This window comes from Lynx rufus, unplaced genomic scaffold (assembly GCF_022079265.1).
Source record: "Lynx rufus isolate CCGP_SWC_20201006 ecotype Redwood Valley unplaced genomic scaffold, mLynRuf1.p SCAF_6, whole genome shotgun sequence".
NCBI classification, from domain to species: Eukaryota; Metazoa; Chordata; class Mammalia; order Carnivora; family Felidae; genus Lynx; species Lynx rufus.
Window position 1 is genome coordinate 14515453 of NW_025814878.1, and position 24611 is coordinate 14540063.

The window sequence follows — 24611 nt, forward strand, 5'->3', positions numbered from 1 at the left end:
GGAGGCAGCTATCAGCTGTATCAGTGATGTTGAAGGGGGCTCAGCCACTGGGGACCATTTTGGCTAATGAAGGGCATTGACAACCTCAGAAGGAGCTCTTTCCCTGGAAACGTAGAGGCAGAAAACAGTTTAGGAGGGAATGAGGAGTGAACAAAAAATGAGTAATAGAGAAAATGCCCAGATATTTTATAATAAATTTAGCTATGAGGTAGAAAAGAGAGAATTATAACCAGCAGGAGATACAAAGTGCAGAAAGGGGGGTTGTTTTGTTTTAGGGTTTTTTGGGTTTTTTTTAAGATAAATGTTCTGGAGTATGTTTAATCTCTGGCAAAGAAGGATAGTTTGAAGATATAAGATAGAGAAGGGATAATCTGCAGTATAAGTTTCTTGAAAAGACAGTGTTGACATAAAGAGAAAGTGGAAATCCCACTGAAATCAAATAACAGAGAGGTTGGGCTACTGAGCAAATAAGCTGTAAGGGCACTTGTCAGAGGATGGGATATTTTAGTCATTTCAGAAAGGACAGGTATTCGGTACTCCAGATGTGGCTGCAGAAGTAGGTGACCCAAGTGAGGTGGAGGAGAAAAGGTGCTAGAAATGAAGAGGTAACTTGAATGTTGAAGGGGTTGTCCACGTGGACAGTGTACCCTATCTAGAGCTGAGGTATAGAGTTAACGATTTTGAGATAGGCCGCCGAATCCTTTCGTGAATGAGAGATAGTGTTCAGTAAATGATGGCAGCAAAGGGTAGAATTAGGGGATAACTGGGCTTCGTGAGGCCCAAAAGAATGGAAATTTTTACAAAAGCAAGAGAGAATGATCTGAAACCTGCATCAGGGACCAGAGGATACCAGAGCTCATAGTGTAAGGAATATTAGAGTGGATGTCTCCATCGAGAGGCCTGCTGAGATAATGGTGTGCTCCAAGGACAGCCGTGTTCTAGTTAAAGCAAGGAAGTGGAGAGCAGCATTTCCACAAAAGGTTGAAAGTGTAGAAGAGTTTGTTGGCCATAAAGCCCTCATTCCTGGGGAACCACCAGAGTTCGGGAGTAGAAAGAGAAAAGGCAGGGCGGGGAGTGGGAGGGAACTGCAGAGCAGTAGGGGAGTCACAGAATGGGGCAGACTGAGTGATGAGAGGATCATGACTTACAGGGGTCATGTAGCCCTGATCCTTGTGAATCCCCTGGATAAATGTGTATTTTTAAGCCACATGTCAAAGGGTTACTGAGTGAAGGAAGACTAAGGTGGTCTGTGGTGCAATCTGCTGACCAGCCCTGAGGCATTTGATGGCTAGACCTGATCTTCCTCCCCACCCAAAGAAGCGCTTTCTGGGGCACCTGGGTGGCTCAGTCGGTTAAGCGTCCGACTTCAGCTCAGGTCATGATCTCGCGGTTTGTGGGTTCGAGCCCCACGTCAGGCTCTGTGCCGACAGCTCGGAGCCTGGAGCCTGCCTCGGATTCTGTGTCTCCCTCTCTGTCTGTTCCTCCCCTGCTCACTCGCTCTCTCTCAAAAATAAAGATTTAAAAAAAAATTTTTTTTTCTTTAAAAAGTGCTTTCTTGGGGCGCCTGGGTGGCGCAGTCGGTTGAGCGTCCGACTTCAGCCAGGTCGCGATCTCGCGCTCCGCGAGTTCGAGCCCCGCGTCGGGCTCTGGGCTGATGGCTCGGAGCCTGGAGCCTGTTTCCGATTCTGTGTCTCCCTCTCTCTCTGCCCCTCCCCCATTCGTGCTCTGTCTCTCTCTGTCCCAAAAATAAATAAACGTTGAAAAAAAAAAAATTTTTTTTTAAAAAAAAGTGCTTTCTTCCCACGTTCCCTCTCTCCCTTTCTTCCCAATCCTGCAGTTTCCTTCTCCTTCCCTTAAAAAAGTCTTTCTTAGCCCTTGTTTCTCTTCTAATTCTTTCTTTGGCCTTAGACATCCCAAGGCCACAGATGGCATTCGTGGCTAAGAAGGGCTGCTGACCCTTATTAGATAAAAGCGTTCATCACAGTATAAGGAATGAGTGTGAGAAAGAAGTGCTGTGTCAGGCTTCATGCCGTGAAGTTTAGGAAGTGATTGCTCTAGCTACCAGTAAACAGCACGGCCTCTATGAAACTGAGTCACTGAGCCCATCAAACCCAAACACCTGTTCGTTTTATGGCACCTTTCCTAGATACACAGGAGAGAGATCAAGGCAGTTACATTTGCTGTCCTGTTGGGACGGGAATATCGGTGTACAAATGCTGTTTATTATGCTCTGACTTCTTCCTGTCTTACCTCGGTACTGATGAACACACGAATTAATTGAAGCATCTCATAAAAGTTGTCAGATTACAGAATTTGCTAAAGTTAACTTTTCTTTTGTCACAGGTGCGTCAATACTTGTATTCCCTTTTTATTAAACACGGTGACTGAATGAATATTGGACCTGATAGGCTTGCAGGTTTTGCTTCTTGCCCCATTTACTTTTGCTTCTCACCACCTTTTCTGTCACCATTTGTGTCTGCCACTTCTGCCTTCTGCTGCCCGCCCCCTTTTCTGACTGTTGTCACATTTCTGCCCTACTGTCTGCCACCTTCTCTTTGAAGCATCTGCCTATTGTTTTTTCAGACTCCCTGCATCTGAAACTATCCTACTGAATAGTCACATCATCAATTGTGAAGTTGAGGGAGCATTCATATATAAAATAAAGATGACTCTATGTAAATAATTACGGCATTATTTTGAAATTTTGTTAAGTATTACATCAAACTATTGCTAAACCTAGGGATTTTTTATTTTATTGTGGATTATCAAATCTCTGGCCTTTATTACACAAGACTGAGAAGTAAATTTTTTATTTCATTGAAGTTTTTGTATTACCTGAAATGTTTACTTCACTCTTAAGTATTCATGTCAAGACTCTCAGAGTAGACAGTATATCATACATAGTGCTTAATCATGTAGCTGGTCTTAGATAAGAGATATTTGACAAACAAAAATAGTATTAAATAACATGACCTGTTTTCTACTGGTATTTCACAATATGAGGAATCCTTTTGATGGACCATAGAAACAAACTGAATCGGTGTTCCCTTTAGTGGATGCACTTAAGTTAAAGACTGTATCTACCCTAACGGCTTTGTGACAGTATTCCTAAATGACCCTTGGAACCTACTGGGCATTTCACAAAGTAAACAAAATTCCCCTTGCAAGTTCTGACAACTGCCAGGCATTTTGGATGGTGAAGTAGGCTTCCTGGCAGAACATATGCCCCACGTGGCATGTTCCCTGTGTTCTAAGTTTGGAGAGGTTTCATACAAAGCATTTTTGTCAGTGGAAACCCTGTCCCTATGATGGGCAAGGTTTTTATGTCATGCGAAGTTTCTACCCAGGAGAAAATACACTACATGGGTATTAGCCACAGTGAAACGGCAGCCTTCCCACCGTCCTGCACAGGTGCACAACCGTTTCAGATTCTCAAACGTTTGAGTGTCTAATAATTGGCCTCCTTCTTAAAAAAAAAAAAAAAAAAAAGACATATTTATCCCGCCCCATTCCCATTTAAATTTTAACTCATTAGATCTGGAATCTGGTCCAGAAATCTGCATCCTTAACAAGTAAATTTATTGATAATAGAGATGTCTTTACACAGCCTCTTTGTAGAGAAAACAAAAATAACTATATTTCTACATTCAGACTCCCAGAGTATTTTAGCGATATCATGTGTGAAACTGTATGTGTAGCATTCTGTTGTTTGTTTTCTTCTCTCTTCTTTTCTTTTTTTCTTTTTTGAGAGGGAGAGAGAGCCTGCGTGAGCAGGGAAGGAGCAGATAGAGACAGAGAGAATCTTAAGCAGGCTCCATACCCAACACAGCCTGACACCTGACACGGGGCTTGATCCCATGACTGTAAGATCATGACCTGAGCCGAAATCAAGTATCAGACACTTAACCAGCTGACTGAGCCACGCAGGCACCCCTCTTTTCTTTTCTTTTCTTTTTTTTTTTTTTTTGACTTTTTGTTCAGTTGATTCAAGGATGAGTTGTGAAGTCTATCTTACACTTTCTTAATATAATTAAACATCTGGATGGGAAAAAACTGATTCCAGAATTCTGGCTGATCCTAAAATAATTTGGTGAATATAATCCACAAGCAATTATATTTCAATATACTTACCTAAATACTTTTATATAAGATACTTTTATATGAACATTAACTGATAATTTTAGAAGGCATTCATTTATTTTTGTTAGAAAATGTCATGAGTAAGTATAATTATGGTCACAAAAAGCAATTTATATTCACTGGCCAAGTTAGCATTTGTAATTCTGAACTGTTAGTGAGTCTTGTGTTAAAGTTAGCAATAGCTTACAAACATCAAGCACATAATAGAGACTTCTAAGATACAAATTATAAATTATCTTTATGAAATTACTGTTCTGAAAAACTTAACACTTTGTGGGGTATACACGTCATTAAAATGTGGAAAGGACACTGTTCATGAGGTAAGGATTTTTGGTTTATTCGCTACTGTATCCCCAGCATCTAGAACAATGCCTGGTATGTTAACAGGTACTGAGTATGTAGGTGGATAGTGGGATGGATAGACTGATGGATGGACAGACAGATGGACATAAATAGTTGAATAGTATTTACATATAATATCCCTAAAAGCCTTTGGATATAACAAAATTCGTAACTTTTTAAAAAAAAATTTTTTTTTGAGACAGAGAGTGAGTGAGCAAGCATGAGCAGGGGAGGGGCAGAAAGAGAGGAGGACAGAGGAGGATCTGAAGCAGGCTCTGTGCTGACTACAGAGAGCCCAATGCGGGGCTCAAACTCATGTACTGTGAGATCATGACCTGAGCCAAAGTCGGATGCTTAACCGACTAAGCCACCCAGGAGCACCCAAATTTTTAACTTTTTTGCAGTTGCTAACCTATGTCTTTGAAATCCTTATGCAAAGTAAAGGGACAGAATGATACTTTGGTGGCCTAGTGCACTTGTAAGCTTTCCCACAGCATAGGTGGTGTTTCCATTGAACTTTATTGTAATATGTGAATGCTTGAAGAACCCAACATTTGCCCCAGACATGTGCTTGAGAAACACTCCTACTTCATGAGACCAATCAGACCAAGCTGTGTAACTGCACTAAATTATATCTGCCACTACCAACATGGGTTTTTAGCATGGTGAACAGGTGCAGACAGAAATAAAACAATGTTAACTGATCTTACTCAGCAGAAACTATGGACAGCACAGGTGCATTCAAAGAATTAGTTCTCTTTTAAAAAGAAACGTCCAGAATAAAAGTACTCAATGTCAGGCAATACCAAGACAGAAATGACTTTCTTTGTACTGAATATTCAGGTTATTTGCAAGTTACAAGCCCACCATGGAAACCTAAAGAAAAAAAATGTATTATTTGTCACCATAACCATGTTGTAATCCTAGTTGGTCATATTACTGATTAGAGAACATAGTTCTTTTTCGTGGGTGGTGGGGGTTGGCTAAGTAGTGTAAATTTGTCTTCTTGAAAGTGGTGTTTTTCAGTCAGATGAAATCTTCAAAAAATCTCTAATCTTAAGATTGACTCTTGCATGTAGAATGTTTTAAAGATTGCAAAAATCAATCCATCTAATAACTGAAAGATGAAAATAAAATCTGTGCTCTGTTTAGACGTGATTGTCTCACCTCTCCCAAAGCTGAAACCCCTCATCTGTGGCAGACAGCACAGGCTAGGCATCCATTTGGCCCTCGGGCAGGAAGAGGCCTGCAGGTGCAGTAGCACGCCGCACTAGAGTACTCACGTTCAGAGAGCCCGTTCGCTTGGATAAGCACAGTGCTGATCGTACTGTGGAGCGAACAAGTTAAAAAGGTCCCAGAATTACAGGTCTTCCTCCAGCCCCCTAAATCTCTTGTCCATCTGTAAGAAATAAGGGTAGGAAAGAAAGAAAAACCTATTCAGAATCAAGTGGAATGGCACACGGTGAAAAGCAATGCTGTCCTCCCTTCTCCCTTCTTTGTCTTACCACAGTGATCAGTTTCTGTTGTTCGTTGTAAAGGTCACCTATATGACTTCTGGTAACACACATAGATTTTCTTACTTAAAATACTAGCCAGAGACCATAGACAGTATATGCTCTCTCCTCACTTTACAATATGCGGAAATTAGCGCATCTCTTCCTCTTTCAATGTTTCTTCTCTGTTCCACATCCTAATCTCTGTTACAGTATCATGCACCTTTTATTACCTAATTGTAGATATGTCTTCCATATCAAAGAAAGTCAGTAAATAGTGAACAATATTTTCACTGTGGAACCAGGTAGAGTGATTGAAGACATGTGGAAAGGAATATAATTCTAATCCTGTAGATTTAAAATTTGCTTTTCAAAGAAAAACCTTCCAAGCACCCCAGTCTAATGAAACTTTGAACTTTTTTTAGAAATCTTCCTTAATTTCTGTGTCAACTTCATCTGGCACCAATATCCATGTAATCATTGTAATATTCTTTTTTTCACTGTGCTATACTGCTTCAAGAAATTTTAGCAGGATGAGTGTGTAAATGGCAAATTTCAAAAAATGACTTCAGTTTGACTTCACTATAGAGTGATAAGTGACTGACAGCACCCTTTGATGTAAGACATGATTGCAAATGTTTCACATAAGCTAGTGTGTATGTATTTCACATATATGGAATACATATAATACATGTAAAATCTCTAAAGATATGCCCTGTGTGTTGACATAAAGTAGTCTCTAAACATGAATATTCTCTCTAATGTTTGATGAGAAATAAGACTGAGTGCATTCATCATCTCCACTGTTCGACTTTTTTCTGATGTTCTTCAGGACCCAGCAGCCACTTTAGCCCTTAATTCTACTAATGGAGCAAACCATGACCATGAGAATCCATAGATATTGCAGAGAAAAAGTGGGAGATGAATGTGGAGAGATTACGTAAATAGAATATAGAGGGGCTCAAGGGAGAAAGGCAAGACTGATGACAAAGGAATATAATACAAAGCAATAATAACTCTCCAGTCATAGAACACTAGTTTTATTTATATTAAATCAAGTGCAAGTAGCACGTTGCTGCTGTACTAGGGAGATCTCCTGTCTGTTCTCCTTCCTTTCCTACCTTCCCTAAATAAGGATTCTCAGCAACAGGAAATGGATGTGAAGGGAATAGACTAAAGCCAACCACTGCATGTGTTCTACACCATACTGTAGAATTTTACCTGCTCCCACCTCTTTCCCCAGTAATAAGACTTCAGACAATGAAAAGCAGTATTTCACTCTAAGAATGACTTGGTGAGATATTTAATCACATTCTTGAGGGGAAGCGTTGCTCAAAGTCTAAGTCGGATACTCCTTGGTTACTTTATTATTAGAATTCTTTCAGGGCACCTGGGTGGCTCAGTCGATTAAGTGTCCAAGTTCAGCTCAGTTCGCAAGTTCAAGCCACGCCTCAGGCTTTGCTGATACCTCGGAGCCGAATTCTGTGTCTCCCTGTCTCCCTGCCCCTCTCCTCACACTATCTCTCAAAAATCAACATCAAAAAGAAAAAAAAAAGAATTCTTTCAATCTAGTGAATATATGATAAAGAAACAAAAGTGAGTTTTCCATCCTTTTAACACATGTAACAAATTTTAATTCAAACTTTAGGTTCTCAGAATTTTAAAACAGGAACCTAAGACTATAGGGCTTCCTTACTCCATTGAATTTTAACTCTGTGATGAAAATAAGCTAGTTGCACCTACTTAGAGTAGATAAGAGGTACATGACATTTCTGATCTTTAGTTATGCTACTAGACAACTTCTAAGCCAGACTTCATAAGCAATAGTCTTTGTTGGCCTTTGGTGCAAATGGGTATCTGCTATGTTTTCATTGCCTTGACATCCTACCCAAAGTCTAGAACTTTTAACTTTGCAGTTTATTTTCCAGAAAGTGAAAGTCCTCCTGTATATGTAGTTTAGAGACCTTATTTGATTTTGTTGATTAAATTACAAGCAAGGGAGCAAAGATTTTCATAAAGAACATTTTGTGATTCTTTTGCTGTAAAGAAGAAAAATTCCATCCTTTTTCTTCATTAACTGTTATAATACTCTTGGCTGCTTATCTCATGAGTGGAGCACCAGGAAAGGTACTGACTTGATCTGACTGGTGGTACTCTGTATGTCTCCCATCCTGGCTCTCCAGTTGATCTTAGAACTAGTGCCTTAGGGAGAGCAACCACGAAGATAAGGTCAAGGGAAGGCAGGGGACAGACGATGTATCTTTACTCCAAAGCTGGGCCTTCATCACTAATGTTTCAGAAACTTGATCAAAGCCAAGCATTGATCACAAAGTCAGGTTTGGTGGATATGTATCTGGAAAAACCGAAGAGACTATCAAGAAAGAATGGTAATGAGAAAAGGGACAAAAATTTCAGAAGAGGACAAAGGTGCTTATAATTAAATGCAACTTTATCAACCTAATATATTAAGTGATCTAGTAGTCTTGCGGGATTTCTCTCTCCATGTACCCTCCTCAAGAATACATATTCCAACCTATCTTTGCATCTGTATATATACTGATATAGCTAAAAAAAAAAAAAAATAAATAAGCCAAGTTAGATTGAGGCTGCCATTTTACCTGGCTTGAGAATATTCATACTTTGTTAACACCTTGCGTAAGGATAGATTGGTGTCCACATCGCCTCATCCTTATCTCTTTTGTGCCTCTTCTGTGATCCTCTCCAGGCTTGCCTGTCATATAACCCATCCCCTTCTTTTTGTTTTTACCTTTTTTAACAGATCTCTTTTCTGTAGCTGTGGCAACATTGAATAGTCTTCTCAGAAACTGACAGATTTGAGCCAAAGTTCGTTTATGCATTTGAGACAGAAACATTAAAAAGAGTAGTAGAGGGTCGACTGGGTGGCTTTGTCTCAGGTCATGATCCAGTCATGGGTGTGAGCTCTGCATCAGTCTCTGTGCTGATAGCTCAGAGCCTGGAGCCTGCTTCGGATTCTGTCTCCCTCTCACTCTGCCCCTTCCCCACTCATTCTCTGTCCCTCTCTCTCAAAAATAATCATTTTAAATAAATAAACAAACAAACAAATAAATAAATAAATAAATAAGTAGTAGAATATGTGTAGGACTCATTAAGACAGTATAATAAAACATTCACTTAAATTGCACCCAGGCCAAACCAGCAGTATAAACCATCTTTTTTGTTTTCCTCTGTATTCTGTAACTTGCATTAGACTGTATATTTGGGAGAGTAACAGAGTGTATCTTTTGATCTTTGTATATCCAGTGCCTAATATAGTTCTTGGAATTTTTGTTGAATAAATAAATGAATGATTTGAATAATCAATATGAACTGACTTTAAATGTTGGAGGGACTTGAGTTATGAGGAAAATGCAGAAGAAAGTCTGCCCTGTCTCTTTGTTCACTTCCATTGACTTTGCTCTAAGAACAACCATGGTCTTTTCAGTATTATTTTGGGACTCTTGCTTTTTCATTTGGAAGTAAAAAGCACAAACAGGAAAGAGAAGAAAAGTTCATGAATCAGGGCATAATGTAGTGGGAATCTGAGATTCTAAAGGTTGAAAATAAAAGCCTACTGGGGTTGCCAACTTTATTAACCTCTCCTGTAGCTCCTGATAGTTCGGTTAAAAAAAAAAAATTTTTTTTTTAGTGTTTATCAACCTATACAATGAAATGGTACCACCCTCCAGTTGCAGGCTTCTTTTAAGACCAGTTCCAGTGATTTCATTACCTAGTATCTAATACAGAATCCACCTAGAGCCTGCTTTGTGCTAGATCAAATCCCCCCTGTCTTTCTTGACTGCTCTTGTCTGAGTCTCTAGCTAGTATAGGTGGGAAAGCCAGAGATTAATCACAAGATTTGATTTGCCTATTGTTGATCATTCTGAACCAATAAAAACTACATTGGGAGTTTTAAATTGTATTCTAACCCCCTTTTAATTTTATTTTATTTATTCTTTTTTTTTTTTTTTTTAATTTTTTTTTTCAACGTTTATTTATTTTTGGGACAGAGAGAGACAGAGCATGAACGGGGGAGGGGCAGAGAGAGAGGGAGACACAGAATCGGAAACAGGCTCCAGGCTCTGGGCCATCAGCCCAGAGCCTGACGCGGGGCTCAAACTCACGGACCGCGAGATCGTGACCTGGCTGAAGTCGGACGCTTAACCGACTGCGCCACCCAGGCGCCCCTTTATTCATTTTTTTACTCAGCATATTTGGGATTGAGAAGCCTATATGTAAATTTTTTTTTTTTTTTTTTTGCATTAAATAAGCTGACTGAGTGTATACGGTTTACAAAGGATGATGCCAGGCTCTAGGTGATATAAAAGTAAATGCCATTTGGTCCTTGTCTTCAAACAGTATATTGACTGATACTGACAAGTGTCCTATACTCTGAGATATGATATAATATCATATGAAGTCATATTATATAGAACCATGACAATGGCACCTGGCTGGTAAGCATGTGACTCATAATCTCAAGGTCATTAGTTCAAGCCCCACATTGTGCATGGAGCCTACTTAAAATAAAAATAAAAAAAGAACCATGGCAGGGCAATTAATTGAGGAAAAAGCTGCTCTTCTCCAAATAAAATCTCTCATCTTTCCCTTATGAAAGACTAAGTAAATGTCAAGCATAGAAGAATCTAATAAAAGAATAAATCAAAGAACACCTCGTTTTTAAATCCAGTGGTCATTCATCAAACATTTGTGAGTTACTGTAACTAATGTGTATTAATATAGCACTTTTGCTGACATTAGTGCATTTAACACACTAAACTGTGTTAAACCTCTACATACAGAGAGGTTGGAAAACATTCACAACATAAATTTAGCATGTACAATATATGAGAGGTCGTACAAGTCAGTAAGAAATGAAAACTTAGTTTTTTTTTAATTGGCAAAGGATATGAGTACAGTTCACAGAAGAGGAGTTCTAAATAGCCAATTAATGATATTCAAATTCACCCTTGGGAAATGTAGACTAAATAAAAATTTGACCCCTCATCTCACCTATCAGACTGGCAAAAAAATAAATTTTAACAAGCGTGCAAAGAAGGAAGTATTTTTAACTGTTGGTTGTTAAAACTTCCAGCATTTTTAGAGGGCAATTTGATATACCAAAATCTACTGAAATCCAAGTATCTAATTAAAGTTCTTTGAGCCTCTGACCAACAATTAATTCTACTTTGAAGTGCCTATCCAACAAAGTACTCGCACATGTACCCAAAGCTGTAAGCACAAGGATCATTAAAGTACTGTTTATAATAGCCAGAAAGAATGCATTAAATGTGAAGCCTAATGTGTACTGAACAAGAAGCCTAAATGTATACTGATAAGCAAATGTTTAATAAATTGTTGTACCCTAAATATTGTGCAGCCATTGAGGTCAGGTAAATATAAAGGTCCTACGTAAATAGATTGCTAAGATACAATGTTAAGTGAAAATGCCATTTTATAAAACATATTTACAAATATTTTGGAGTATGTATGCATTTTTATGTAGGCTTCTAAAATGCCTAAGTCTAAATTATCTAAAATGTGCCTGTGATAAATCTAGTAGGTAAGATAGAAACCAGATCCTTATCTAACTTCTATTCAGTTTTTCTCCTACAGTTTATTGCGTTTCTCTGTTAACTTTTTAGCTCAGTAATCCTTCATTGTTCATAGTATTTTCTTTTCATTTAGCAACAAATTAGGAATTGTTCTTGAAATAAACTCAACATATCCTCTTGTGACTTGAGGCAACATTTTCAATGACCATTTATGATAAATGTCTTCAAGTAGTCTAAAACATGAATCTTTCATCTTGACAGAAACTACCTTAACATATTGGCCTCACGAAAGGATTTTGCATTTATTGGATTTGGGTTTTTTTCGTTATGCAGGACCTGCATGCTCAAACCAAAACCTGCCAATATATGTGGGCCACCCACTTCTTCCTCTATTGTTCTCATTCTCAGTAGCCACTTTCTATCCATCTGGAAGGAAAGGGTATTAAGGTAGTCTCACTTCCCATGTAGCTTTTTGCCAAGCAGAGTTTTGGATTTGTTAGACTTCCTTATTACTTTTCTTTAATAGTGTAAGTAACTGGACTAGGACCAAATGGTTCCAAGCTGTGACATTTGCAAGGGCTCATTGAGAGCTACCACCGAACTGGCCAAACTTTGATCAAAGCGAATGTTCTGGTCTTTTCCTTCAGAGAGTTAGCACTCCGGTTTAGAATGTTGCTTATAGAAGATTATTATGTTTTCTTTTAAACTTTTCATAAAAAAGCAGCTTAATAGATGGAAGGTTTTATAGTTATCATGATATTTCACTTGAAAATATTTTTGAACACGAGACCTTGCAAGGATATGGATTTTTCTGTCTAAGCTTTATGCTGATTTCCTGTTTTCTCATATTTGAGATAATTTTGCTCTTGTTTAAGACAGTTTTTAGACTGAAACAGATCCCTTCTATTTTTTAACCCTTCGAGTATAATTGACAATCTGCAAACTTTTAAGTATAATTGAAAATCTGCATATGTAGACTTGGGATTTTAATACTAGAATTTTAAAACTTCTGTAATTCTGTCTTGCTGACTTAAAAATGCTATGCCTTTCTTTCTTGATCTGTTCATATATTTTACCTTTGAGTGTCTCTGTGTAAAAGCGGAGTAGAGTCGGTTTACTCTTTTTGGTTAGCTCTGCGCCCTTGTGGGATTATCTGTGTCATTATGGTGCTCATATGTAATGTTTTAGAAAGATAATAAGGTATTGAGTGCTCTTTGCCAGGTTTGAGTTCAATGTTATACATGTATTTTCTCATGTAACCATCACAGCAATCTTTGGAAGTAGGTAAAATTATTCCTGCTTGACAGATGATGAAACTATGGCTCAGAAAGGGTAGTCTGTATAACTAGCGAGATGCAGAACTGGCTGTTGAATTTAGATTTATCACGTTCAGAATCCCGTGCCCTTAATTTCTTCATGTCATGCCATCTCCCAGAGCATTCCAGGAGGAAGTTTCTCTATGAAGGCCATAAAAACACTGGCTCATTTCCTCATTTTGTTATTTCCCCATTTTTATTTTTGCATTTTTCTACTTTTATGATGGAAATGGTTCCAGAAGATGCAAAAACCACTCGTTGAGTGTTTATCTAGCTTTGTAGAAATCTGCTGCTGTCCAGATGGCTGTCATTTGTACCTCTGTCCCTGTCCTTTGTAATTCCCTTGCAAGAAAGGATTCTTCGCAGTTTGCTTGCATTGGAATTTGATTCATTGTATTCTTAACATTTCTAATGCTGTAATATCTGTATAAATATATATATTTATATAAAAATATATATAAATATGTATATTTATATAAAATATATATATAAATATGTATATTTATATATATACTTTATATCCATATAAATATAGAGTGTTTTCTGTATCAATTCTGCTTATCTAAAATAACAAAATCTTGGGGCGCCTGGGTGGCGCAGTCGGTTAAGCGTCCGACTTCAGCCAGGTCACGATCTCGCGGTCCGTGAGTTCGAGCCCCGCGTCGGGCTCTGGGCTGACGGCTCAGAGCCTGGAGCCTGCTTCCAATTCTGTGTCTCCCTCTCTCTCTGCCCCTCCCCCGTTCATGCTCTGTCTCTCTCTGTCCCAAAAATAAATAAACGTTGAAAAAAAAATAAAATAAAATAAAATAAAATAAAATAAAATAACAAAATCTTGCAACTACAAAACCTAACCACTTTAACCTAAGAATCTTCTCTTCAGGATCATATCACTTGTAACTTCCTGGTGTGTTTCATATTCCAGTTTTCTCTGGGTGTAAATTCTATAACTTCTACAATTTGAGGCTAAAGAAAACTTCCAGCAAATATAGAATAAAGAAGAGTAGACACATATGTACCTGATAGTTTGTTTTGATGCACCTGTAGTTTTGGTAATAAAAGTGTCTTCTATTGGTTTTCCTTTCCATTATAAACTAGATTTAATTTGGCAGTGACGTGTTTTCTTCTTTGTGTTCAAAGGGCAGCCATTCTACCAAAGTGGAAGCTGTGGTCAGAACTCTGATGAGAATCCAGCTCAGAGACCCGGGCGCTAAAGCACTGGTCTTCTCAACGGTACAGTCAGCCATGTTCTTCCTTCGTCTTGGCTCACACTGGCTTTCTGGCTCTAATCGGCTTATATCTGAGAATGCATGTTTAATGTTTACCCTCATAGAGTAGAGATTTAGAATTACTGTTAGATTTTCCATGTTCATGTTTTATTTTCCTATGTGCATAGGATAGAATTATTTTTAGAGGAATTTGGTGATGCTTCACGAGGCAGTTTCTACAGCTACACGTCCTGTTTGTGGTTTATTAATACCAGCTATTACGTCCTGGTATTAATATGTTAAAAATTAGAACCTATAACCTCGAAAGTCTCATTTCACAAATGAAATTGGTTGTTTAAGAAAAAATCTGCTGAATAAAATATTGAGTAAAGGGGCGTTCACTTTTGAATGTCCCCTCTCTGTAAAAAGAGCGTTCATACTATTCTTCCTTTCTGTTCTTATATTCTAATAATTAAATTTTTGCCTGCTGCTCATTAAAAAAAATATGAGTAAAAATTCTAGTTTTCATTTCTAAAAGGTAAGCAACTATATCCGTTAAGCACTCCATTATTTATTTGATATTATTTCTCTTTATCTTAACTTCATTTCCCAAAGGCAGTCATGTTTTTTACCCTGTCTTTAACCAGCATTTGATCTCAAACAAAAAAAAAAAAAAAAAAAACTATAGAACTAAATAATATTGATGGTACTACATTTGAAGATTTTTTTTTCTGAATTCTGAGGTGCAAAAGTTATTTTCATTTAGTCCCTTTTCAACTCCTTTTTATGTGAAAGCTATGTGTAAATATTTGTTTTCTTATTGTTTTGTGTGTTCTAGTGGCAAGACGTATTAGATATTATTTCAAAAGCCCTCACTGACAACAACATGGAATTTGCTCAGATCAGCCGTGTTAAGACATTTCAGGTATGTCAAGAAGATTTTACTTGCGTTTGGGGAGGTGGGGATTTAGTTGCAAATTTAAACTGCTGCTAACTAGGTTACTTCCATTTATTGTCTTGTGTAAGGGTTTGAGTTATTGATTATAAAATTAACATTCAAAAGCAAAGTGGAGAAACTATAATTTTCTATCTGTTCAGTTATACCTATAGCAAGATCATTTTTTTCTTTTTTAAGATCTTCTGACCTGAGGGTGTTGGCTTTAATAGAGGAGACAGCCTGTGATTCACCTTTTGAATGGACAGGGCCATCTTGCCAGGATTAAGTTCTCAAGACACTGCATCAGGCAAAACTATATGGCCCAAGTCCTTACATGACACTCAGCATGACAGGCACACACCCTGAGAGTCAAAAAACAAAAAGACCAAGTGAAAATGTAGCAGATTTCATACCTCTGACCTCATCCTCACTCTTACCACATTCCTCCTCTCTCTCTTTCCTGGAAGCTCATGTAGTTTAATCTGTATCCATCACATACATGTATCTTTTGCCTCCACCGTATCGCAGTGAACAAGAGGGCTTATGTGATACTTTTCTTCATGAAGTCAAACAACAAGTTTACATTTTCTAAAATTAATAATTTTACATTTACTTGTCTTAATTATGACATTTCACAATGACCTGGATACCACTAGTCTTCTTTAATATGAGCTATAATATACCGCTCTTATTTTTAACTGATGCAGCTAAAATTTAAATGTACCTTTCTTTTTTTAGGAGAACCTCTCAGCATTTAAACATGATCCCCAAATCAATATTTTGCTGCTGCCCCTGCACACAGGTTCTAACGGATTAACTATCATTGAAGCAACTCATGTTCTCTTGGTGGAGCCCATTTTGAACCCTGCCCACGAGCTTCAGGCCATTGGGAGGGTGCACCGAATTGGACAGACCAAGTAAGGACTAAAATTAACATCACTTACTTTTGCTTCAAGTTTTTAAGATACAAATCGGTGTTTAAGCTCTTCATTTATGTTCATTAAACCTATTCATTAATTATTTCCTTATGTATTAAATTTTCCAAGTATCATTATATGACCAACAGACGTTTTGCGATTTCCAGCCCTCCCTACTCGAGCAAATCCCAAATTCTCCCAGTTTTTGTCTTCAAACTCTACCCTGATCACTTTACCAAAACAGTTTCTTAAAATATTTAAGACAGCTGCAGAGTTGAAGATATCCGTTGTGACTTTGAGAAGAATTGATTTTTGATTGTCTAAAGTAGCCTGTATTTAAAAGAAGGCAGATCTGGGGCGCCTGGGTGGCGCAGTCGCTTAAGCGTCCGACTTCAGCCAGGTCGTGATCTCACGGTCCGTGGGTTCGAGCCCCGCATCGGGCTCTGGGCTGATGGCCCAGAGCCTGGAGCCTGTTTCTGATTCTGTGTCTCCCTCTCTCTCTGCCCCTCCCCCGTTCATGCTCTGTCTCGCTCTGTCCCAAAAATAAATAAAAAACGTTGAAAAAAAAATTTAAAAAAAATAAATAAATAAAAGAAGGCAGATCTCATTCATGACCCCTTTTAAATTCTCCCCCTTAATGGGGCGCCTGGGTGGCTCAGTCGGTTGGGCGTCCGACTTCAGCTCAGGTCATGATCTCACGGTCTGTGAGTTCGAGCCCCGCGTCGGGCTCTGTGCTGACAGTTCAGATCCTGGAGCCTGTTTCAGATTCTGTGTCTCCCTCTCTCTCTGACCTTCCCTCGTTCATGCTCTGTCTCTCTCTGTCTCAATAATTAATAAATGTTAAAAAAAATTTTTTTTTTTAAATTCTTCCCCTTAGGGAAAGACAGTCCCATAGGTCCACTCTGAGAAATAATTAGATTTAGTTTAGACCCAAAGCAAACCTAATAGTGAATACTGTGTAATATCTACTACTTTTATTCAAATATTAGAATAGAAAACTATCCTTCATAAGACCTCTTAGATGTATTACCTCCTAGGTATTAGATGCCTTGAATGTTTAGAAAAAATCCATACTGAGTACTCATTAAATAAATGTTGATTGAGCAGCAACTATATGTCATGCATTATTCTAGATACTGAAGACTCAAACTGAGTAAGACATAACCTACTCCCCCAAGGAAATCACTGTGTAGTACCAGAAACAGAAGATTTGACATACTGCAGTAGAGTGTGCAAAAATACATTAGAAGTACCGTGTAACAAAAGGGGCTGATCGGTTGTGCCTAGAAAGTCACAGAAGGCTTCATTGGGTTGAGTCTTGAAGAAATAATTATTTCAACGTTGGGCTAGAAAAGGGTGATCTCACAACCAAAGAGAGTTGCATGTGCAGGAACACAGAGCAGATAAACGCCATGATATTCCTAGGAACTGGAAGGAGTTTGGGATTGCTGGGGTATAGAGCCTGCGGAGAGGAGTAGCAGGGGATCTGATCTTATGTGCCCTACTCAAAACGCTGAAGGGCCTTGTAAGCAATAGCCAAGAGAGCAAATGAGGGCTTTTAACTTTTAGCAGGCAAGAGACATGTTCATCAAATAAACCCTTAGTAAAATATGGCAAGGTAACATAACTGATAAATGCATGCTTGTTCTAAGCCCTGTTGAGTATCATTTAAAATGCAGTTATGTCTTATTATGTTGTTTTTTTGGTTTGTTTTTTCTTACACTTTTAAACATTGACCTCTCGTCTTTTCAGTGTTTTCCAAGGCATAGACTAGACGCAGCTCATATGTAAGACCACAGTCTAAAAAGACCGTTCAACACTACTTGACTCATCTTACTATACTTCCCTAGTAAATAGATTTTTCCACTTTCTGAAGAGATGGTCTTAAAAGTCTTCTGTATCTTCCTGCTCCCCACTGATGGCAGTCTTGCCTCACATGTGCAAAACAGATACCTCAGATTTGAAGCATCTCATCTTTCCATCACCAACCTGAGCCGTCTGCCTGCATCGGTACCCACATGCCTCCTTCAGCAAATTGTCATTGAGCACCTTCTGTGTGCCAGGCACTGTTCTAAGTATTTGAGATGCCCTTGTGGAACTTAAATTCTAGTTATAAGACAGCCGGTAGAGAGATGGTAAACAATAAGCAGAAGTAAAACATCTACTAAGTTAGGAGCTGGAAAAGTAAAGCAGGGTAAGGAGGATTAAGAGGGCATTGGCTGGGCAGGATGGCATGCAATATTTTTATGGAGAAGTTAACATCTGAACAAAGAGTTGAAAGAGATGTGAAAGTCATGCAGGTGTCATGGAGAGTAATATTCACGTAGAAAGCACACTCAGTGCAAAGACCCTAAGTGAGAGGTGTGCTGGGTACATTTGAGGAATAGCGAGGAGCCAGGGTTGCTAAAGTAGAATACGCAAAGAGGAGAGAAGTAGGAGATGAAGTCAGAGAGCCGGTAGGGGAGGAGATGGTCTGATTCGAGGGTAAGAGAGAATAGGGTTTTATTTATTTATGAACAAACACTTACCTAACACAGAGGGGTTAAGTCACTTGTCCAAGGTCACATAGCTAGCAAAAGTGGTGGCGGGTTTCAAACAGCTGCTCTGCCTCCCCAGTCCGTGCTTGTAAGCACAGCACACAGCTGCCTCTGCATTGCTGGTAGGACTTGCAGCAACGTGTATGTATTAGAGAGACAGAGAGACAGAGCGTGAGCATGGGAGGGACAGAGAGAGAGAGGGAGACACAGAATCTGAAGCAGGCTCCAGGCTCTGAGCTGTCAGCACAGAGCCTGACGCGGGGCTCGAACTCACAAACTGCGAGATCATGACCTGAGCTGAAGTTGGAAGCTTAACTGACTGAGCCACCCAGGCACCCTGGTAGGACTCGTATTTTGAGCAGTTTTGCTGCAAAGAGCAGAGAAAAGGAAGAGTATGAGATCAAGAGGGGTTTTTTGTTGTTTTTCCTTTCATATGGGAGAAATAAAGGAATGGTTCATTAAAGACAGAACAACTAGTAAAGCAAGAGAGGAGAGAGTGTAAAACAACTCTCAAGTGTAGGCATTGGTCGTAGGTGGGCATTGGGATGTTTCCTCAGTAGCAAAAAGCAGGAAGGCACAGTATGTTCCCTCCCTTCTGTCACAGCCGGGGGAGTGTCCCTTTTCTTTCAAAAGCCAGCCTTTCCACTTGTCATGGGTGCCATCCGTTCTCCTACTCTCTCAAGGGCATTCCTCTTGTAACACATGACCACATAAATATGTCTTAGTATCAGCCATCTGTAGAAACTCCCCTGCATTCCACCTCCATCCACTTCCTTACCCCTCCGCTCTCGGCCTTTCTGGTGGGGTTTTGGTCCTCACCGTGCCACCAAAATAAGGTTTCAAAATGCTATTAATGACCTACTTCGTGCCAGTGGTCCCTGAGGGCTCTTTTTTTCTCATCTATGCTTCCTAAATGAGTTCATCCAGTCGTAGAGCTCTAAGTAGCACTTATGCGCTGATGACTCTCAGACGCATGTCCCTGGTCCAGACATGCCCCTTCAGCTCCCATCTCAGACCCACACACCCAGTTCTGCCACTTCACACATATCTGGACTCCACCTCCCCTTGGATACCTAGCTTATGGAAAACTCTGGTTTCCCATAGGCTGCGCTCCCACCCACCCCAAGCCCTCCCCATCTTATAGTCTGCCTCTCTCATGTGTAGTTTCTCAGACCAGAGGTCTAGGACTCTTCCAGATTTGTCTCTTTGTCCACACGTCCACACCATCACTGAAATCTTGCCAGTTCTACCTGCCAGCTCTATCTTGCCAGATATTCCAAATCTTCTGCTACGTACTGTTGCCACTGACCCAACCAGAGTACAGCCCACCCCTTACCTGGACTCTTACAGAACTCCTTAACCTTTGCTACCTAATAGTTCATCCCCCATGCAGGAGCCAAAGAGATGTCTAAAGTATAAGCGAGTACAAATGAAATCACGCCTAAAACCCATGGATGGCTTCCCCCCATAACCACAATAAAAATCCAGATTCCTGCCATGTCCGTCCAGACCCTACACAATCTGGTCCCTGCCTACCTCTGCAATCTCACTTCCACTCTCTACCCCTACATTACAGTACCCTTCCGCCACGCCAGCCTTCTTTGTGCCCTTCAGACATTTTAGGCTTGTTTCAAGCGTGTTTCAAGAGCTTGCATTTACTTACTGTTTCTTCTGTTTGGATGCTCTTCCTGCTTCTCCTTTGCTGAGTGGCCTCCTTCCCATCGGTCATGTTTTAACTCATATGTCTCAGCTACCTTGTGTCATTATCTGTACCATCTGATTTATGTGTTTATTGTGTGTCTCCCCTTGTTCGAATGTCAGTTCATTAAGGCTAGTTTGTTTTATTCACCGCTGACCGCCCCCCCCCCCCCAGCACACTGATGAGTACCTGCCAGGTGGCACTAAGTGACTGATGAATGTAGCATATAATATGTGAAATCTTGTTTGTCCTAATTAGTTTTAAGATGTTTTTGAATGTATCATTGTTATGTACCTTCTAGACCTACTATTGTACACAGATTCTTAATTAAGGCAACAATAGAAGAAAGGATGCAAGCCATGCTGAAAACTGCTGAGAAGAGGTAGGTAACGCTTTATCCAAGCCCCTGGGCGTTTCCTGTTTACATGACATCGTGTGTTTGGGACTTCTTCACTTAGATGACCACTTAGTCAACCAAAAAATATTAAGTGCAAATACTTTTTAAAAGCAAGATGGGACATTTTACCCCGTGTAAAATGTCCCAGTTAATGCTCTGGCATCCTATATTTGATTTAATTTGTTAATAGGGATTGTAATGTGTAAAAATATTTAAACGTCCTACTTTTCTTTGCCGTATTGGATTACTTTTTAAAGAAATCTATCTTTATGCCCCACCTGACAGCCTTAGTCTGGTATCTGTGAAAGGAAACTTATAGTGTTTCTTTATACATCACACAACTTAGTTACATACACAGAGGAAGATCTGGACTTAAAACTCAGCTGGGAATTGTGAGATTAGTTCCAAAGGCACAACAGAAGCAGAGAGACCAGAGTAGCCTTAATTTTAAAAACTTAACTTTAGAATTATAAAACTTTCTAATATTGATTCTATAATTTCCTATAAAGTCATTTTGAAAATATAAACCAATGGCTTACTGCATCCTTATGAAATAGGTAATGGTTGGAAGATACAAAAGAATAATTGCCCTAGAAGGGGTGTCTCTACAGAGGTAGTGTGCATAGCAAAGAAACCATTTGAAACCAGAAGTTTCCTTCCATCTGTGGTTTAATGGGAAGGGAAGAGTCTGCCTTGAAAGCCGTCTGCATCACACATGAAGGCTTTTTGTTCATGTTTCCATGTGGAACAGAATTCAGTGATTATAGTTAAGCCACTTAAATGACATACCAGTTAGAAGAGCTGTTGAAATTCTCTTGAAATACACTAACTTTTGATAGTAAGAAGGTAAATTGTAAGGTGAGAGCCTTCATAGCTGTTGGCATGGGTTTTATTTCTTTGTTTTATTAATCATGGAGAGAAAAGACATTTTATAACAAAGCCTGAAAATACTGTATGGAAGGCTTCCCTAAGTTTGACAAGAAGTAATAATGATCCTGTCACCAACTTTCTACTCAGAGTTTCTGGCTCACTTACAAACACTTATCAACAAATACGGTTTTACATTATAAGAATATTATATTCTTATCTCATAATGTCTTAGATTATTACAGGACTAGAGCGAAATATAAGACAAATATAATCATTTATTCCTTGGTTTCTTTCTGACTCTACTCACTTGGAAAATCCTGCAGTCACACGAACTCATCGGTGAAGCATCCAGAGGCCTCTGTCTTAACCTTGGCTGATCTGGCAGACCTGTTTACCAAAGAAACTGAAGAACTTGAATGAAGTACACTTGATTCAATCCACAGACTTTAATGTATTTAAATTTTTTCATAGCTTATAGAGCAAAGTTATAAGTAAAAACTCCAGTAGATGTCAGTAAATACACTGTTCTTCATTGAATGAATTTCTTTCTTTTTTTTAGTCGTACAGTGTCCTAGCAGTTACTGAGTCCTTTCCAATATCTTGTTTCCAAAAGATCTATAAAGATTTTTAATTTTACACTCCTAATAAAACATTTATTTTTTGCCCCAAAGAATATCTGTATCTGATAAGGCGAGGGAATTAAGAGAGGTAACGTGTACTTTTTTTTTTTTTTTTTTTTTTTATAAGATCAGTCTTAAAAAGAGTTGGAGGAAGGGAAAAAAGTAAAGTGATCTGGTTTTATAATGACCTAGTATATCTGACCCACATAAATCTCAGTTTTGGAAGGGCCTTCGGTATCTTTAGCACATGATTCACCAATATCTTGCTAGTAGTATGTAAAGTACATGGTGAATTATATTAACTCCTAGTTATTTGAGTAGTTTTAGACTGTAACTCCATGCATAGTAACTTTACAGTAATACAACTCCTAACAATAAGTTAATATTAGGCAAGTAATTCCTTTCTCTGTGTGTTGCTACTAAAAATTGAAACATTGAACACTTCTTATTTCTATGATGTGTTAGGTAGTGTCAGCGTAAGCAGTGAACTTTAGCATTTTAAGTATATTCATATTTACCGTAAAATGATCTAAACTGCTTTCTCTACTTTTAATTTTTCTTATCGTTAAGTTTTTACTTGTTTTAAGATCGATGTGTCTGTAAATATTGCAAGTTTTATAATTTTAGTTCTTAATCATTATAACATGGAAATTATGGCAGGGTTTTGTGGGGTTTTTTTAGTTTTTTTGTTTTGTTTTGTTTTTTATCATTATTATACTGATGTTTTGGGTTCTTTTCCTTTCCCGTGTTCTTGGGAAACTAGACTTTTAACCACTGGTATCTAACTTTGTGATAATTTGTTATTTTATTTCACTAGGACTTCTCTCAAGGACTAGTATTTGATCTTTGGAACAAGAGAATGTCATATTTACATAAGCAAATAATTGCAACTGATAACAACTGAGTGTTTCTTCTTCTGTGAAGAATTAATGGACTTTGAAGTCACTAAAGAAGGAGTAGCTTGTTTTATCCTAGCCATTTGATGTAATACAGAGGTTCTTGTTTTGTTTTCTTTGAGCCTTCAGAGTTTTAAATGACCCTCAGGACTCATTAGCTCCTACTCAGCTGCCCAGAAAACTGTAATAGAAATATCCCTTATATCATATTTGTCCAAGAAGCTTTGGTGCTTAGTTAAGGTGCATTTTCTTATTCTAGGTTTATAGGGTGACATAATTCAACTGAAGAAAACACACACATGTTTATGGTGCTTATTCCTCAGTTGAAGGAAGATATGCATCAATTCTTTTATATGAAATTAAACAAAACTATTATTTTTGTAGCTCTTGTTACAAAGAGCTTTCCTACACATTCACATTCAGCTTTAATTTGCCCAATAATCCTGTGAAGTTGATATAACTATTATCATTCCTGTTTTGAAGTTGCAGAACCAAGGTTCAGAAATACAGAGAGCCATGCTTGTGACACGTAGCAAGGAAGCAGTGGAACCCAGGTCCCCTACTCCACATCTCATGGTCTTTCTGTAAATCCTGTGTCATACTGAGATTCAGAAGGCCCATGGTTGTAATTTAATGATGAGCATGTTTCAGTATTTCTGTTTGTTTCCTAGTATTCCTTTTTGAGCTAAAGTTTTAGGGAAAACAATTTGATATGCTTCAATTTTGTAAAAAAAGAAAAAAATATATATATATAAATATACCTATCTGTATTAGAAAAAAACCATTCTTATTTATTTCTGTAAGATATCATTAATTAAATAAATATTTTAGTGGAAATTGAAACTTGGGGATTTATTAATTTCCGAGCCGCAGAACATACACTATGTTTTTTGTTTTGGTCTCTCAACAAAAGATGTCAAAATTGTTTATACTATAGAATTCCATATTTTATAGACATTTATTTCTTCAAAACAGTTGTGGAAATTCTTCCAGACAGTTGTTCAAAAGAAATACATATTTAATCCCCACGTCTTCTTGGCTGCAAGCAAAGGGCTTTTTTGCTTCCGTCCTCTTTCATTTTATATTTTCTAAACTATCACTGTGCTCACAATAGTTGTTCTTTAGTGGGTGCTGTACTAATGAACCAGCGAGAAAAAATGAGATAGTACCAATCCTTAAAGAGCTTAAACGTATTTGGATCTGAAGAAGAATGAATCCAAGTGAGCTTGTTAGGACTGAAAAGATAGAGTTACATACAGTGTAAAATACATGTGCCTAATTCCATAATCTTTTGTTCAAACCCAGATAGCTTTGCTATGTTTATTGTAGCTTCAGCTTTTCTCTTTGCACGTGATTTTAGCAGAATGATTCTTCCATTTGGTTTTTTAGGAATTCATCCTTTTCATGTCATATTAATAATAACAGACTAAAAACTATTGACATGAGAATTCAACACATAACCACAAATACTTTACAAATAGTTATCAAACTAACAGTACTCATCAAAATATTTAGGAATGGAATTTAACAGTGCAAGATTAATTAGTCATCAACTTAAGCAACCCTTTCAAGTGGACAAAGGAACATATTATCTTTTAAATCTTCTCTCATCTATTAGATTTAGTATATTAAAGATTTAGTGTGCTTGAATTCTTAATGTTTATTAAAC

The 24611-nt window shown here is 38.2% G+C and overlaps 1 protein-coding gene across 2 annotated transcripts in view; it reads left to right on the forward strand.

The window, feature by feature from the left end:
• The window catches only part of SHPRH (SNF2 histone linker PHD RING helicase), a 96119-nt gene extending 72383 nt beyond the window's left edge, over nucleotides 1–23736 (forward strand). Inside the window, exons 26-31 of one of the 2 annotated variants that reach the window (XM_047101285.1) lie at nucleotides 14002–14094; nucleotides 14908–14994; nucleotides 15745–15923; nucleotides 20461–20541; nucleotides 21750–21877; nucleotides 22864–23736. In XM_047101285.1, the coding sequence (XP_046957241.1) occupies nucleotides 14002–14094; nucleotides 14908–14994; nucleotides 15745–15923; nucleotides 20461–20541; nucleotides 21750–21846 (537 nt within the window). In that variant the 3' untranslated portion in view covers nucleotides 21847–21877; nucleotides 22864–23736. Of the gene's footprint in view, nucleotides 1–14001; nucleotides 14095–14907; nucleotides 14995–15744; nucleotides 15924–20460; nucleotides 20542–21749 lie in introns of both variants that reach the window. The other variant, XM_047101284.1, reaches the window with a different exon arrangement.
• The last annotated feature ends 875 nt before the right edge of the window (nucleotides 23737–24611 follow it).